The 15,984-nt window shown below is 42.0% G+C and overlaps 2 protein-coding genes and 1 pseudogene across 3 annotated transcripts in view; all 3 read right to left on the bottom strand.

Moving 5' to 3' along the window:
• LOC110060741 (uncharacterized) overlaps positions 1 to 15,984 on the bottom strand; it is a 43,191-nt gene that overhangs the window by 17,156 nt on the left and 10,051 nt on the right. The window contains exons 2-9 of one of the 2 annotated variants that reach the window (XM_089273608.1): positions 15,780 to 15,853; positions 14,158 to 14,242; positions 12,916 to 13,070; positions 12,802 to 12,816; positions 12,400 to 12,598; positions 10,797 to 11,138; positions 10,082 to 10,210; positions 679 to 801 (exon numbers count right to left, since the gene is read on the bottom strand). In XM_089273608.1, coding sequence (XP_089129734.1) covers positions 679 to 801; positions 10,082 to 10,210; positions 10,797 to 11,138; positions 12,400 to 12,598; positions 12,802 to 12,816; positions 12,916 to 13,070; positions 14,158 to 14,212 — 1,018 coding nt within the window. In that variant the 5' untranslated portion in view covers positions 14,213 to 14,242; positions 15,780 to 15,853. The remainder of the gene's footprint in view (positions 1 to 678; positions 802 to 10,081; positions 10,211 to 10,796; positions 11,139 to 12,399; positions 12,599 to 12,801; positions 12,817 to 12,915; positions 13,071 to 14,157; positions 14,243 to 15,779; positions 15,854 to 15,984) is intronic. The other variant, XM_089273607.1, reaches the window with a different exon arrangement.
• LOC149102784 (uncharacterized) lies at positions 1,830 to 8,595 on the bottom strand. The gene is made up of 2 exons (XM_089273257.1): positions 8,513 to 8,595; positions 1,830 to 8,419 (listed from the first exon to the last, which is right to left on the bottom strand). Exon 2 carries the CDS (start codon positions 8,304 to 8,306, stop codon positions 1,830 to 1,832), a length of 6,477 nt encoding a protein of 2,158 aa, XP_089129383.1. The 5' UTR covers positions 8,307 to 8,419; positions 8,513 to 8,595.
• Positions 8,381 to 9,941, bottom strand: LOC149102783 (uncharacterized; annotated as a pseudogene).

The following is a 15,984-nucleotide window of genomic DNA, read 5'->3' as shown; positions in this document are numbered from 1 at the left end:
TAAAAAAACTCGCCGATTACGGAAACAGAAAGTTATCTGCGGCCATACCCTAGTAAATTCTAAACAACCTGAGAGGTAATCATCTTCAGAGTAAAAAGTGTCTGTCAGTCTGGTCTGTTGAATGCTGCAGTGTCAACAGACTCGATTAGATGGTTTCATAAAGAGCGGAAAATGAAGGCAAATGCAACGCAAACTGTGATTGTTAATAGATTACGCCGACAGGTAATGGAACTCTCTTGAGGCTCCATATTGAGGAAATACTTAATGCAAATTGGGGAAAGTTTTAATGCGTCCCTCGATCTATTCTCAATGGACGCGCGTACAAACGTTTAGAACTTATTTGACTTATTTGCACCTTTCAGGTCGCTTTCTTAAATGTCAGTTTGACTTCTAATTTTTCGGTAAGTATGAAGGAAAATATTTGTACTTAAATAACAAACTGTTTTCTTTTGTACAGTGTTTTGAAAGAGGAAATCACCGAAACTAATTCATGAGCAGTCCACTTTGGCGGTCCGAATTAGAAAATTCGGTACGCTGAGGGAACCAATCAAAATTCTAATTTGGACCAGTTTGCTATTTAATGATTTCGCTCAAAAGATGTTTTACATTAGTGAGTTTACATTGTATTAATATTATTAACTGTTAAACTATCATTTACACGAAAGAAATTTTCCTGACCTGTACAGTTAATCCCATCCCCCAAAAAGTCATTCTTGCAATGGCACTCAAAGTGAGTCGGTGTATTTACACACAAAGCATCTTCATGACAGTTGTCATATTCCAGGTCACACTCGTCAAAATCTGTAAGACACAAGCAAGCATATTTGTAAAAATAGTCAGATCTACAGTATTCTTGGGTTTCACGCACGTGACCAATAGCGTAGCAACGGTTACTATCCCCCATCTTGGTGTCCCTCAAGCGTAAACAAAGCGTATCCAAAGAAGAGTTCATGTGAGAAAAAAGGGATGGTTTTATGCGTTGTTGTTGGCTGTTCGAGCAAAAGTGGAAATCGTAAAGGCTTAGGGTTTTTTCGTACACCTAAGATTATTACAAATCAAGGGGAAGAACAGGAGAAACTCACTATTAGGAGGAGAAACGAGTGGATTTCTGCGGTGGGTCGCGGCGACGCTACAAACAAGAGAGTGGTAGAGAGTGAACGAGTTTGTAGCAAACTCTTCGTTCTGAAACTACCGGAACAGAGCGGCTTTGGTCGTTAAATTGGTCAGCAAAAGGATCAATTAAACTTAAAGCTACTGCTTTAACTTTGCAGTGGTTGAGTTTGGCATTGTAGGAACCCAATGTTCACTACAGGAAAGCGGCAACAAGTAAAACTAGAGATGCGCTGAACTGCAAACGTCTTTTATTACATGAACAACGATTCACTGAGATCAAATGCGCAAATCCGCCAAGTAAACCAAAATAACAACTGAATCACAAAGGATAAGAAAGCTAAATGAAAACCGATCGATACTTACAAGTTTTTCGTGCCTTGCTCCGCTAATAAGAAATGAAATCTTGCTCGACACTAACAATGAACTTCGAACACACCAAAACGAACTCAAAAGCAGACCATGTGCTTTTGAAACTTGATATTTACCGCGACTGCAGAATGCATGATCAGCGGTACGCGTCATAAATGAAACACTGAAATGTCCACTTCTTAAATGTCTCTATTCGAATCATTCCTAAAACAAGACCAAGTCGTTACATGCTCCCCCCCCAAAGACTCTCGTAGTCTTTAGGTATTTGACTCGTTCGATAACAGAAAGAATGTCATTGATTCCAAATTCCTGGATCTTAAGAAAAAAGTCAATCGACAGTTCAATAACTAATCGCACAAGTTCAGGTTTTTTTTCTTCTCCATGGACTCCTCAATGGACTTCAATAGCTCCTCTTGCAGAAGGCAGAGTTTGCGGATATCTCTCCTGAAGACACCTCTTGCACTTTTCACCAGAACTTGTCGCACCACACCATCAGAATCTGGGAAGGTCTCTTGAACTAGCGCTTTGGGCCACTGTCCTCGGGAGAGGTTTGCATCCTTCATGATGACCAAGTCTCCGACCTTGAAGTTTCGCCTCTGCTTCAGCCACTTTTGGCGTTCCTGCAACAAGGGAAGATATTCTTTAACCCAGCGGGCCCAAAACTCATTCGTCAAAATGTGCACATGTTTCCATCTTGCTTGAAACTTGTCGGAGTATTCCAATTTACGAGGAGCTGAACACGGATTCGGGCGCAACAGCAGTATGTGGTTAGGGGTCAAGGCCTCTAAATCGTCGGGGTCGCTAGACACACGAGTGATCGGCCGACTATTCAGGATCTTCTCGACTTCTGTCAGGAATGTCGCTAGGGTCTGCTCATTGACAAGGTGCTCACCAATCATGGCGTTGAGAATCCTTCGAACGGAGCGAATGAGCCGCTCCCAAACACCTCCTTGGTGGCTTGCCGCCGGGGGATTGAAATACCACTGTATATTCTCCTGAAGCAGCTCACGTCCTACTCTTTCTTGGTCCCAGGTCTTCAGCGCATTCAAAACATCAGTTTCTGCTCCCCTGAAGTTTGTGCCATTGTCACTGTAAATAACCCTGGGTGGACCTCGTCTCCCGACAAATCTTGTTACTGCTTGAATGAAGCTGTCCGTCGTTAAATCATTCGCAAGCTCGATGTGGACGGCTCTATACCTAAGGCAGGTAAAGATGCAACCATAGCGCTTGTGAAGTTTGAGATTCTTTCTCACAGATCTGGTAAGTGGTCCTGCATGGACGTAGAGTGGTCCAAAATAATCTATTCCAACAGCGGCAAACGGGTAGATTAACTGGTAGCTGTCTGAAGAAACTCTCACCACTGGGAGTGGTGCTGTAATCTGCTCTCCCACTGTAGCATTCTGGCGCTTACATTCATGGCATTGCCGCAGGACACGTCGGATGGACGAAACACCACTTACAATCCAGAAACGCTGTCTTATCTCCGCTAGTACTTGGTGTGGACCTACATGACCATTAGCATGGTGGTAATGGAGGATGATCATCTCTGTTACACGGTGCTTCCCAGGTAATATCATTGGGTGTTTTACATCATAGCTGAGGTCTGCACGATCTAGTCTTCCTCCAACTCGCAAGACTCCTTGATTCACGAATGGTTTCAACCTGGCGAGAGGACCTTTGCACGGATTTGGGTTGGACAACTCTTCAGGAAAGGTCTGAATCTGGACGTTCCTTACGATAATTCTCTCTGCTTTTTCTACATCTAACAATAGGAGGTGGGGAACCTTCTCCTCTGGGTTCACAAGCGAAACAGTGGCTGCCACTGGCTTCGTTCGCAACTGCAACAGCTTACGGGCTCCTCGAATGATCCAAGCCACCACTCTTCTTAACTTCTCCCATGTTGAGAATCTTTCAAATAAAGTGCCCCAGAAGTCTTCTTTCTCGGCACATGCATTAACGGTGATCTTCTCTTTCTTGACTCCCTCATCTTGGTCTGATAGTTCTTGATGGAGATCAGCGGGTTGCTGCGGCCACTCCTTTTGATCTTTCCACAGAAAATCTGGGCCATGTTTCCACACTTCTAACTTCTTGGTTTCGGAGGCCTTTATTCCTCTCGAGGCCAAATCAGCCGGGTTAGCTTCTGACCTAACGTGACGCCATTGTGAGGGCCTTGATCCTTCTCTGATGACAGCAACACGATTGGCGACGAAGGTGACAAATCTTTTCGTCTCATTGAATATGTACCTTAGGACAATCATTGAATCGGTCCAGAAGGTGACGCTGTGGATCTTGATGCGACCTTCCAACTCTCGCATAATGAGCTTGTTCATCTTGATCAACAAGGTGGCAGCGGTCAACTCCATCTTAGGCACGCTGATACCACTCCTTAGAGGCCTCACTCGCGACTTGCCCATGAGGAAACTGTTGTGGATGCTCCCTTCTTTGTTAACGAAACGCAGGTAAGTTACTGTCCCATATCCATGTCCTTCAGAAGCGTCTGCGAAGTGATGGAGTTCAGCTCTTTCTACTTCTCCAAAGTCTCGGGGAGTAAAGGATCGAGGGATACTGTAACCGGTGAGGCTTGCGAGTCCTTCCTTCCAATCTCTCCACTTCACTGCTAGTTCATCAGGGAGCCTGTCATTCCAGTCATACTTTAATCTGCATAACTCTTGGTTGATCTCTCTTCCAGGCAGGATTAGGGGACCAACCAAACCAAGGGGATCATAAATTGTTGCAATCGACGACAGGACGCCTTTCCGGGTCCCTGGATGGGATTTATCACTAACAACTAGGTTGAAGGTGTCTGCCTCCACGTCCCAATGGATTCCTAGGGCTCGGTCCATGGGTAGACTGTTGAGATTGATATCTAAGTCCTTGACAGCTGGTGCTCGATGTTCAGGTGGGAATGCATTTAGGACTTCGCGCTCATTGGACATAACTTTGGTCAGCTGGAATCCTCCTTTCGCTAGCAGTTCCTGTAGCTCCTTTGTAGTTTCCACTGCCTGGCCGGTCGTTTCGAAGGACTTGAGCAGGTCATCGACATAAAAGTCTCTCATGACTGCGTCAATGGTCTGAGAGGAGAAACCTTCGCTGTAATCGGCAGCTGTTCGCCGTAATGCGTAACCACAAATGCTGGGTGATGAGGTAGCCCCAAAGATATGGACTAGCATCTGAAAGGTCTTCGGGTCCTTCGTCAAATCTCCATCCGGCCACCACAGATAGCAAAGAGCGCCCCGGTCTTCAGGAGACACAAACACCTGATGGAACATCCGCTTAATGTCAGCTGCCACGGCTACACTGTTAACTCTAAATCGCAGAATGACTCCTATAAGTGAGCTTGTGTTCTCTGGTCCCTGCAACAACTGATTGTTCAACGAGACACCGCTGGACTTGCAGGCACAATCGAATACCACTCTCGGCTCTTCAGGTTTTCTCGGGTGCCAAACAGCGTGATGCGGTAGGTACCAAATGGGTTTGAGGGAAGAAATTTCTTCATCAGGGACTTGACGTGAAGATCCTTCTTCTTGGTATTTCTGGATAACGCTTGCATATTGCTTGTGGAACTCAGGGTCTCTTTCCATTCTCTTTTTCAGCCAATACAATCTCTTCTTTGCCACTGGTAGACTATCAGGTAAGCAGGGAGGACTATGCCGGAATGGCAGCTTGAGCTGATAATGTCCATTAACAAGGACCGCTGATTGATCCATAATCTGCTTCGCTCTTTGGTCTTCCAACGACAAACTCTCTTCAACATCCACAAGGGTATCTTTGAACTCGGTATTGTACAAACGTTCCAATTGCTGACTTAACATCTCTTCATGATCACTCCTTACGAAATTGACATGGATGCCATTGCTGTTGGGTTCACCCATTGGGCCATACACCGTCCAACCTAAGGGAGTATTTACGGCATAGGGCTGGCCCCGAGCTCCTCTTCTGATTTCAGAATTATCATCGATAATATCCGGTCGGTCGCTGCCAATAAGGATGGAGACTCGATGCCCTTCTATTTCGGGAAGACTGACGCCATCAAGGTGTGGCCATTTTGTCAATTCTCTATTGTTGGCGAAATGTCTCTCTCCAATGGGTAGGCTCTCCATTGTCAGAACCCGATCGAGTGTGAACTTCGTTTTCCCGTCAAGTGCTTCTATATCCAAGCGGGCTTGGTGACCACGTTCCTTCCCTTCACAATTGACTGTTGAAAGGGTAAAATCAGTAGGCTCACATTCAAGGCTTAATTCTTCTACAAGACTTTCTAAGCAGAGTGTAGTGTCTGATCCGCTGTCTAGGAAGGCGTATGTTGTTAGTTGCTTGTTCCCACCTGGCCCACTGACTCTTACTGGGACGACCTTGAAGCAGACCCTCGGTCGACTGCTGGTTGAGGCTTCCCTTGGAGCAGAATCTCTAGATACGGCAAAGGTACTGGATTCGATAACCGGGGGATGGTTGGATTCAGTGAGTGTCGCAGCTGTTCTACCAACTGAACTTTGGCCACGAATGACTGGTTGCTGATTTGCACTTTCTTGTTCTACTACACGGTCGTCAGTCTCTTCGCGGTCTGGCGGGTGAAGAAGGAAATGGTGCTTCTTTCCACAACCCGATTTCCGACAAGAAAATCCCTTCGAACAAGATCTTGAGAAGTGTCCATACGAAAGGCAACTTCCACACAGCTTCTTCTGTCGTACAGTTCGCGACCGATCTTCGTAAGATGCATTCTTAAAGGTCTCACACTGCCAAATTGCATGCGGTCCGGAACATTGATAACACTTCAAGGTGGCTAAGCCAGTACCAGCAGACCTTCTGTTTCCTCTGCTCTGGGTAGCTAGGGTTGTAGCCTTAAATGGCAGATCTTGTTTGTCTTTGTTTCCATGTCTTCTTTCCTTTTCATGCTGAGGCAGTGACGACTTCATTTCCTGGCCAAAACGGTTGTTTAAGCGATCTGCTCGTTTCTGTATGAAATTCACAAAATCAGAAAAGTAAACTTGTCCCTTAGAACAAATTAGGTCTCCAGCAACGTCTGTCCATTTCCGCTTCAAGCCCTCATCAGGTAACTTTTTCATCAGCATAAGAATCGTATCTTCATTGTCGAGGCGGCTTACGTAAAGTGGTCCCATACTCGTTAACACTCGTTTGGTATCTTCAAGTTTTCTCGCAGAATCCATCAGACTTGCGGCATCGACTCTTCTAAGGTTGTATTCTCTTAACCTTTTCATGTGTGCATCAGCCACCATGTGAGGCTGTCCAAAATTCTTTGACAGAGTTTTCCACGCTTCACCATACCTCTGAACAGTAGGAAGGTTGACGCAGCTTTTTATAGCCTCTCGCGCCTTTCCAACACACTGCGCGAGTAGACGGGTCAATCTTTGCGAATCATCGGGCACCTGACTCTCAATGTGGTCGCAGAAATTGGCAACAAATTCTCCATACTCGGAAGGGTCTCCCCCAAACTTCATCAACTCAATTTTCGGTAGAGTGGGACCTTGTTTAAGTGCCTCTGCGATTGCTTGCCATGGCGCTTTATCTGCAAGTTCTACTGACGGGGGGTGTGGCACTTGGCTGGCTGGTTGCTGTGTAAGGTGCTGAAGTGTTTGTAACAACACTTGCTCAAGCTGAGTGTGACTTGGCTGAGGGGTTTGAAGCTCACTTTTAAATTTATCGGTGGGCGAACTCTTCTCATCCTTGGTCACAAACGGTTTGAATTCATCTACATCTACTCTTACTGAAGACTTTTGCCTGGTCTCTTTCGGCTGAGAAGCAGGGTTGGGAAGTGGTACGTATGGGGGATCCATGTCACTCTGAGAAAACGTCGATACCGACGACACCTCATGCTCAGCTTCCAAAGCCTTAGTTCTGGTTGCTTGTACATCAGATGCGGGTTGCGGGATAAGGTGTGTGTCTTGTGGTAAACTGAAAGGCCTTAGTGGTGTGTGAGGGATCAACTCTGGATTTAATGGTGGAATTATCTCACTTACAGTTTTGTCGTCCGAGCGCTCGGTCTGCAATTCCTCTTTCTCAATCTCGAGGTCCACAGTAGCCTTCTTTAGTTCCATTTCCACCTGCATCCTTTCAATTTTCCTTGCCATCTCAGCCTTGTTTCGTTCCCTTTCCTTAGCGATTTCAAGCTCTCTCTTCTGAAACTCAGCTTCTTCCTCTTCCAAGCGACGCTCCAGGCTCTGCCTTTGTTCAAGTGCTTCCACCTTCAGCCGTGCTTCTTCAAGCAATCTTCGCTTCTCTCTTACGCTACTCGAACTGGTACGGGAACTCTTCCCGGTTTTACTCGACCGATGTGATTTGCGATCAGACTTGGACCTTCCTTTCGTGTCGTTTTTAGCCTTATATTTCCACGCGCTGAGCTCTACCTCGAGGCGGAATTTGCACTCTTTTTCATTCTCGTAACTTTCGTTGGCCATAGTTCTCATTCGTTCATTATCTTCAAAACTTAAGTAGGTTTCGTGGGAGTCTACAAACTTGTGGAATGCACGCTCGTAATCTTCGACACCTTTCATCACTTCGTGTTCGCTCGCATGTTCAGACAGAAGTCCTTGTACAAATTTCAACCTCCTTCTCACGTACCCCAAATGTCCCGCTCTTTTTGCCTTTAAATCAATAGCTCTTTCGATTCGAACTTCCTCCGAATCCATAACTTTCGACGGAACCCTTTGCCTCGAGGTAAGATTATTTTCTAAACCCGCAGTTTCGGATGGTGGAACATAATTAGCTGTTGTTTCGACGCGAGGATCTTCGCTCGACGATATTTCCTCTTGAACTTGTCGGAGCGACGTACCTTTCGCTCCATCTGGCATCTCGTGATCTTGCGACGCCATGGAAAAACTTTGAATAATGTAGGAACCCAATGTTCACTACAGGAAAGCGGCAACAAGTAAAACTAGAGATGCGCTGAACTGCAAACGTCTTTTATTACATGAACAACGATTCACTGAGATCAAATGCGCAAATCCGCCAAGTAAACCAAAATAACAACTGAATCACAAAGGATAAGAAAGCTAAATGAAAACCGATCGATACTTACAAGTTTTTCGTGCCTTGCTCCGCTAATAAGAAATGAAATCTTGCTCGACACTAACAATGAACTTCGAACACACCAAAACGAACTCAAAAGCAGACCATGTGCTTTTGAAACTTGATATTTACCGCGACTGCAGAATGCATGATCAGCGGCACGCGTCATAAATGAAACACTGAAATGTCCACTTCTTAAATGTCTCTATTCGAATCATTCCTAAAACAAGACCAAGTCGTTACAGGCATAAAGCTAATCCATTTCCTCTTTCGAAGGCGCCGATGCGCGCTGCATGCGCTGAGGCGCCGGCTGATGCAGTCCCAGAACTAGAAGCTGCTACATGGTTCGAGGCTTGCGGCTGTTGTAGATCCTCAATTTTCTCGGCTGGTCGAAGTTTTCTTTGAGCTTGTTGGCCGATGAAAAATCGATGTCCTTAGCCCTCGCATCCGGCACTTCATTGACATATGTCGGGAAAATCCATGAGCATTTTACCTGTGTGCAAGCGAGCTTGCCATGAATTCGTGTAGTTGCCTCTAAATAAAATGAAACACTCGCGATATGTGAGCATGACTCAGCCAGTCCAGCTTTGCATCCCAAGCAATGGGCTGACAAAATAGTCCCATCGTTTTCGGAAATGACCCAAATGTTCACTAAAGGATCATTCATACGCTGTGAATACCGAACACTTGCTCTCACGACATACTTGCCAGCGATTACTTTGCCTACAACTGAGGTTACTAATCCCGACAGCATTTGATTAAACGCCTTTCAGACTCTTGAACGCCTTGAACTGCTTGTTGGTGTAGAAGCTGGTCTCAAGAACGAGGTAACTCAGCAAGTACCAGACTTCCACAGGAGGCAAGCATTCTGGACTGAACTGCTCGGCTGGTATGCTTGCGTAGTCAACCCCGATGACCGAGATCTTTTGCGAATATCGTTCCTTTACTCGACTCTCTAAGCTTTTGGCATACTCAGAGAGCACTGGGATACCTTTAGATGAATGCCCGGTACTTTTATCGTTTTTTTCTTTCTGGAAATTCATGTAGTTGTCGAAATAATAGAGCGATAATAGAGAAGCTTCACTGTAGAAATGGACTATTATTAGCATAAATTTGACACCCGAGGGACACCAACTTGGATCAAAGCTTGTTTGATCAAAGCTTGTGACGTCACGTGAAACCCAAGAATACCCCAATTCTGTGCAGCCCTAATTCTGTGCGGGCCTAATTCCGGACACGTTCAGTTTAGCACTTCGTTCTTCTTTGAAAATAACAAAAAAATAAAGTTAAGTCAGTACTTCCCAATAAATCGTTGACTATTGCTCTATCGCCAACTCCTTTTACGTCTTTCTTGTTTAAGCCAAGAAAGCCATGTGCGTGTAGTGCCCTTCCCTCTACGTATTGCTGCAGAACTCTGGTAAGCTCGGATCCTAGGATAGGTTCCTTCTCATCCTCTAAGTTGGGAGCCTGTTCAGAGGCTAGCCGAAATGATATTTAATATGTGTATCCGAATTTATTTATTTATATTCTCCCGATGTTTACAATATTTGGGATTCGACAGGTTTTGTGCAATACTTGCCTTTATAATACTGACAGGTTTTGCCGTCTCCAGTGTAACTCAGCATACACGTGCACTGATATGAACCATCTGTGTTGGCACACGTGGCATTTGAATGGCAGGTTTCAGGTTTATTGCACTCGTTTTGATCTTAAAAAATGATGTGGACAGTCAATTCTCAAACTCATCAATAATTCATCAAATTTAAACAACGGCAATCATGAACATAACGGTGTTTAGATATATATCTGATCGTGCTCGAGCATTACGGCAGAATCAACGTAGATTTTTAAGACTTTATTTCTTCGTTTTCTCCTTAATTTTAGTGTCGACTGAGAAGAAATATCAAACGCTCAAGACAGTTAAGCACATTTCCTAACACCTCGAAGATCGTCAAAAATTCTCTGCTACGCGTCGCATCCTCACTTTTCGGTGTTTGGAAATGTCGTCAAACACAGAATTCGTGTTTGATATATTTCTTAAAATAACAATAATAAAAAAGTTAAAATATCTCTTAAAAGATTGAAATGAACAAATATAATAATTACAGTTTTCTAGTATAATAAAGTTTGGAACTGATTTGTGAATACTACACGCGTGATAATGCATGTGATATGCTTTGAAACTCGTATTTTTCTCCGTTGTGGTCTTTGATGCTAAGATCGCATCACAAACATATCACAAATTTCATACTTTACGCGTTCATTTAGTGATACGTCTACTCATTTTCTCTCACCCTCGGCTACCCAGGTCATGTGGAACCCTTCAAACTCGTTGTCATTGTCTGTCTGGAAGTAGATCCTCATTGGTCCACTAGTTTTTATATCAGGAGGAAGTACATCACCACACACTTTAATTACTACCGGGGAATCTGGAGTGTTTCCGGCCTGTACCGTCAGCCAATCCCATGGACAGTCATCTTTCTTTTCCAAATTAAACTTATGGAAAGTCAGAGTAATATCATATCCTGGACCCAGATCAATGATCCACTCACACATCACACTGTTTGGATATTTGTCAGGATGATTTGGAGACATGATGGTTCCTGACACTGTCGAAAATGTCACTTTACAAATACCTGGATAAACAAATACATATCCAGTTATTTTTGCAGAAAAAATAGCCTTTTTTCTTGATTCCTAAATTTGTCCTTAACTATTACGTATCGGCGGCGATGAAAACTGTTTTTAGCCTTCTGCTGAGAATGATGCTGTTCCATTGCAAACTTTGAGTTTTCTCCGAATTTGACAGTATATATGACAGGCTAGAGAAAACAAAATCATCAAGACCGAAGTCTGAGATCTTCTCTTAAAGACCGAACGTTCGAGGTTGATAAGTAGCAATTTGTGTGGCAATTGATTGGCCAATGAACTAACGTTAAAAATTCGTCTCGCATCAATGGATATCTGTTCAATCTACTTCCCAGCCCCACTCCCAGTGCGTTCATTGTCACCTACTTATGCTGTTACAGGTTTGATAAAAAAAACGCAATGGTTTCGAATTCCCTCTAGCTTTTTTAGGAAAGACAAACAATAACTCGAGTATTACGGTAGAATCCCGCCTTAAAAATAGCTAACAGAGCGCGAGTTGTGTCGGCCACAAAAACTACGAGTATAATATCAAAGTGTTCCATAAGCAAACTCGTGAATTTTGCAGTGAATGATGATTGATATGAGTTAATCTTTGAGCAATATAGGATTACCCTTTTCATAAAACAACACTCATGTTTTAAGAAAATAATGAAAATAATGATTCCGATAGATTCCGACAAAGTTCTTTTATTCGGACTTCATAGGGTTAGTTAAAAAAGTTTTACCGTCGCAGTAATTTAAGTGACAGATATATAGAAGACCTTTTCGTGACTTAAATTAAGCCTTTTGTAGCATCTACGTCAGCGTTGTATGACGTGCGCCTCAATCACTTGAGTAACACTTTCCCCGACCCACAAATGAACCGAAAACTTTAACACACAAGTAATCTGAGTTATTTGAACTAACAGTTGCAAGCTGCCATTAACACTTCCCCTTATCGACAAATCAACCAGAAGTTTTAACCATTTAACTTGAGTTATTTAAACTAACAGTTCCATTTTACTACAACCCTGGCAGTTGCATGTACGTGACACGTTGTCCTGCAGATGTCAAACGATATATGCGCCCGCAAAACAGCGGAATTGCGAAAAGTTAACAGATCATTGACCAAACCCTCAGTTGCATAATCCCACTGCTACCACAATTCACGAGTTCAAAAATGGCAAATATTTCATTTAGTCAATGTATCGTAATACCAAGTACCCAGGGAAACAAATAAAAAAATGTTGGAGATCAAGTTTTACACACCTTGATGGTTTGCTGCAAATCCTCGGTTTTGGTTGGCATCGTCTGTGTGCATGTGCACGAGAAGCGAGCTACCTTTTGAACGAACCACGCGATACTCATCTTCAAATGGTAGATTCGCGCCACAAACACGCTTTATAGAATCGGTGCTTCCATAAGAACCTTCCAGAACCTCCACATAGTCATTAGGGCAATTATCCACCTGTTAATGAAGCAGAAGAAGAAAAATACTTTCCCTGCTCACGATAGTGTAATTTCGAAACGAAGAGAAAAAGTGAGCAAAAAATGTGACACTACTTGAAATACATGGCCGCATTGCTCCTTGACAGAGTTTTCTTGTCTTTGTGTGGTTATGAAAAAACAACTAAACGAAAATAGGAGGAACTACAGAAAATGGATGCATACCGTATCACCGTCCATCTGGAAGATAAAAGAAAAGAGTTACAAATTGGAACGATAGAAGAAATCATCAAGAAAGCGGTTTAGAAACCAAGAAACATAAATTGCATTGTCAGTTACCGCAAAATCTTGAAAGTTGATTTCAATAAGATTTCCATCTGACACTTGAATCAGCCAATAGCAGTCCAAATTTGGTGCGTACTTCGATGGGTAGCTTGAAGGCTGAAATGAACCGGCCCAGTCTGTTAAATTTTGGTCAGGGCAAGACTCTGCATCTGAAATTAAAGACGTTAGAGAAATTCGTATTAATTAATACATTACCTGTATTGGGTAAAACAGGAAAAAGAGAAACTCCACAATACGCCGGAGCAATTTGAAAACGGAGATTAATTTCACTATGGAAATGCATCAAATGTTTTCCGTCCACACTACGCCGGTCAAATTTAAAAATGCAACAAGCATCGGTCATTTTGATTTGTGTTTGAGGAAAACTCGGTCAGGGAAATCACAAGTTTTCCGTCTACACAAAGACGAAAAGCCAGCGTTTTCAAACTCTCCCGGTTTGAAGAGCGTTTTCGAAAAGCTCCGTTTTGGTGACGGATAAATGTGGACGGTAGATCTAACCGTAGTAATAAAGCTCCTTTTTCAAATTTCTCCGGCGTAGTATGGACGCTGTCTTAGTTAATAAATATATATACAAAGTTTATCAGATAACTAACCAGCAAACCAATCATTAATTTAAATTTTGCATATCTTAAATAAAGTGAGTTCACAACCACAGTGAAAGGAAAAGACAGTCACGACTAATAACAATCATGAAAAAGCTCAGTTATAACAAGCACTGGTTTTACAGTTGTTTTTGAAAGATGTTCAAGGCTTGGATCTATTTCAGTAATTTTAGAGAGGCAAAAACAGCGTAACAATTGTAAAACTGTAGCGTTATCTTAGACAAGTGCAACGCCAAATTTCTAATTAGTGGAGAACGCTTGGAGTTGTTGAGACTGATTTTTGCTTGTGAGAATTCGAAATCATCTTTGTCTCTTTTATATCTGCTAACGAACACGATCACGTAAACTTCCATCTCTTAACTTTGTATGAATTTTGTTATACATTTTACTTGAGAAGGTGTGATTCAATCGTTCGTTTGATATGTATATCAAGAGATCATCAGGTCTTTTCTAGTATATAGTTTGTCAATTTATACAGGACACATGAATCGATGTATCGGGTTCGCAGAAGCATTTCAACTTTCCCATTTGTTTGTACTTTGTGAGAGAAGTACTATGTTGCTGACTTGAACGACAAGACGAATTTAATTTTAAGCAGACATCATTAAAAACGTAATATCACTAAATAAGTTACCTGATATCAAGAACAGCAAATATAATAGAACTACGACACCAGACTTCACTGCCATTTCAGCTGAATTCGCGAAGCGTTTGCAAAACTGTCCACAGGAGGAAAAGGTCCCATCAGTACTAAATGGTTAATTAAAATTGTTCAAAATAACCTCATACAATGAGACAGGAAACGCATCAGATTTTCTGTCCTGTTGGTGCAGTCCTGAAGTTTCTCCTTCAGAACAAAAAAATATATTTCACCATACTTTAATACGGGAAAAACTGCCAGAATGTCTCATGGTGACTGATTGTCCGAGTACATGAAAATATGTTCATTCATTTTCTCATACTCTTCAGTAATACCTGTTGTTTCTTTAGATTTTTGGTGATAAACCTTATAGTGGCCAGAATAACCCTAAACAACACAATGTTTAACTATTAGGGCTTTGAGAGTTTAACGTATTTTTGCCTGAAAGTAAAAGTGGGCAAACAACTTAGTTTTTAATTAAAATCATCTTCTGCGTGTGTTACGCGGTAGCAATCTGTGTGTAAGAACCTAGTGTTTTAAGACCCTGCTGGTAGAAATTTGCCATTCCAATACCAAAAAAAAAGTAAGAACATGTTTAACTAAGCAAGCTTAAGATCAAGAAGGTTCTTATATATGGATTACAGTTGAATTATAAACTCTTGTTATAGACACAATACTAGATATGCATTCCGTAACGAGTTGTGTTAGGCTTATCATAATTCAGTTTTGAATAAATACTGTATATTAAAGTACCAAACCCAAAATTATTTAATTTTTTTTGGTAATCAACAACCATATCTCCTTCTTAGAAATTAAGAACCTAATTAAGAACCCACTTAGCCTAAATAGCCAATAACTATTCTATAATACCAGAACCTGTTTTGCCAGACTTCAAAAAATGTAGGTTCTTCCACGCAGGTTTTTACCGTACTCTATTGCATAATAAGCTTCGATTCCAATCGTCTCCCAGCTGCGACGGTGTTTTTCGTAATCGTTTCATTGTTTCGGTTATTTCAAAGAGCTCTTCAATAATTTAAAAGAAAAAAATACTGTAATCGGTTTTTTATCCGAATAGAAGAAGATCCAAGAGCGAAGGAAAATTGTTACTTTTAAAACACTCTGATCAAAAAACTTGATCAGTTTCACGGTTATCTTATTTGGCATCATTTAAAGCTCGCTTGCTCAACGCGAAAAACTCTCAGTCGTGACATAGGCCCAAAAGATGAAAGTTCATTGTTTCATGGATGTGCTGTAAAACGTAAAATCTCAGGAGCAATAAGCTGCCAAATATTGGCTCTCATTTACCGAATATGTATTAATAGAAATTTAGAGAAATCTTAGTTACTTGGCCTGTATTTCGTGACCAAGGTCTGCTTTAGACTGAACTTCAATGAAAGAAATTTATTTTAAAGTGATTTCGTATTACTAGCTCTTCGGTGCGGCATTCTGTCTATTTGTCCTTCACCTTCAAAATATTTTGTAGCGTTTATTGATGAGTTATAAATGCGAAAGGCCGTTTGATTCCCATGAACGATTCATTTAAAGAAATGATTAACCCGTATGGAAATTTTATTTAAACCTTAACTTGTGATCAGATCAGAAAAAAAGTAACATACCTTGAAACTGAATCTTCCTCACTCGAACTTGCTATTCATCTGGATCTAAAAATGAAACCGACCACAAAATTTCTCTGCAAAGTAAATGATCCTTGAGCGCTACATTGAGGAGGAACAATTTATTGACCAAACACATCAATTACTAATAACTACTTGTTAGTGCGGAAGTACTGACCTAGTTACATCCTGAATAAAAATTTCATGT

Source organism: Orbicella faveolata, unplaced genomic scaffold (genome assembly GCF_042242905.1).
Source record: "Orbicella faveolata isolate gen_17 unplaced genomic scaffold, um_ofav_v1 contig_35, whole genome shotgun sequence".
In the NCBI taxonomy this organism is placed as follows: Eukaryota; Metazoa; Cnidaria; class Anthozoa; order Scleractinia; family Merulinidae; genus Orbicella; species Orbicella faveolata.
Note: the sequence above shows the minus strand (reverse complement) of the source record. Positions and strands in the feature narration are given on the sequence as shown.

Coding starts and splice junctions, on each gene's coding strand:
- LOC149102784 (XM_089273257.1), bottom strand. CDS start 8,306: ATGGCGTCGCAAGATCACGAGATGCCAGATGGAGCGAAAGGTACGTCG.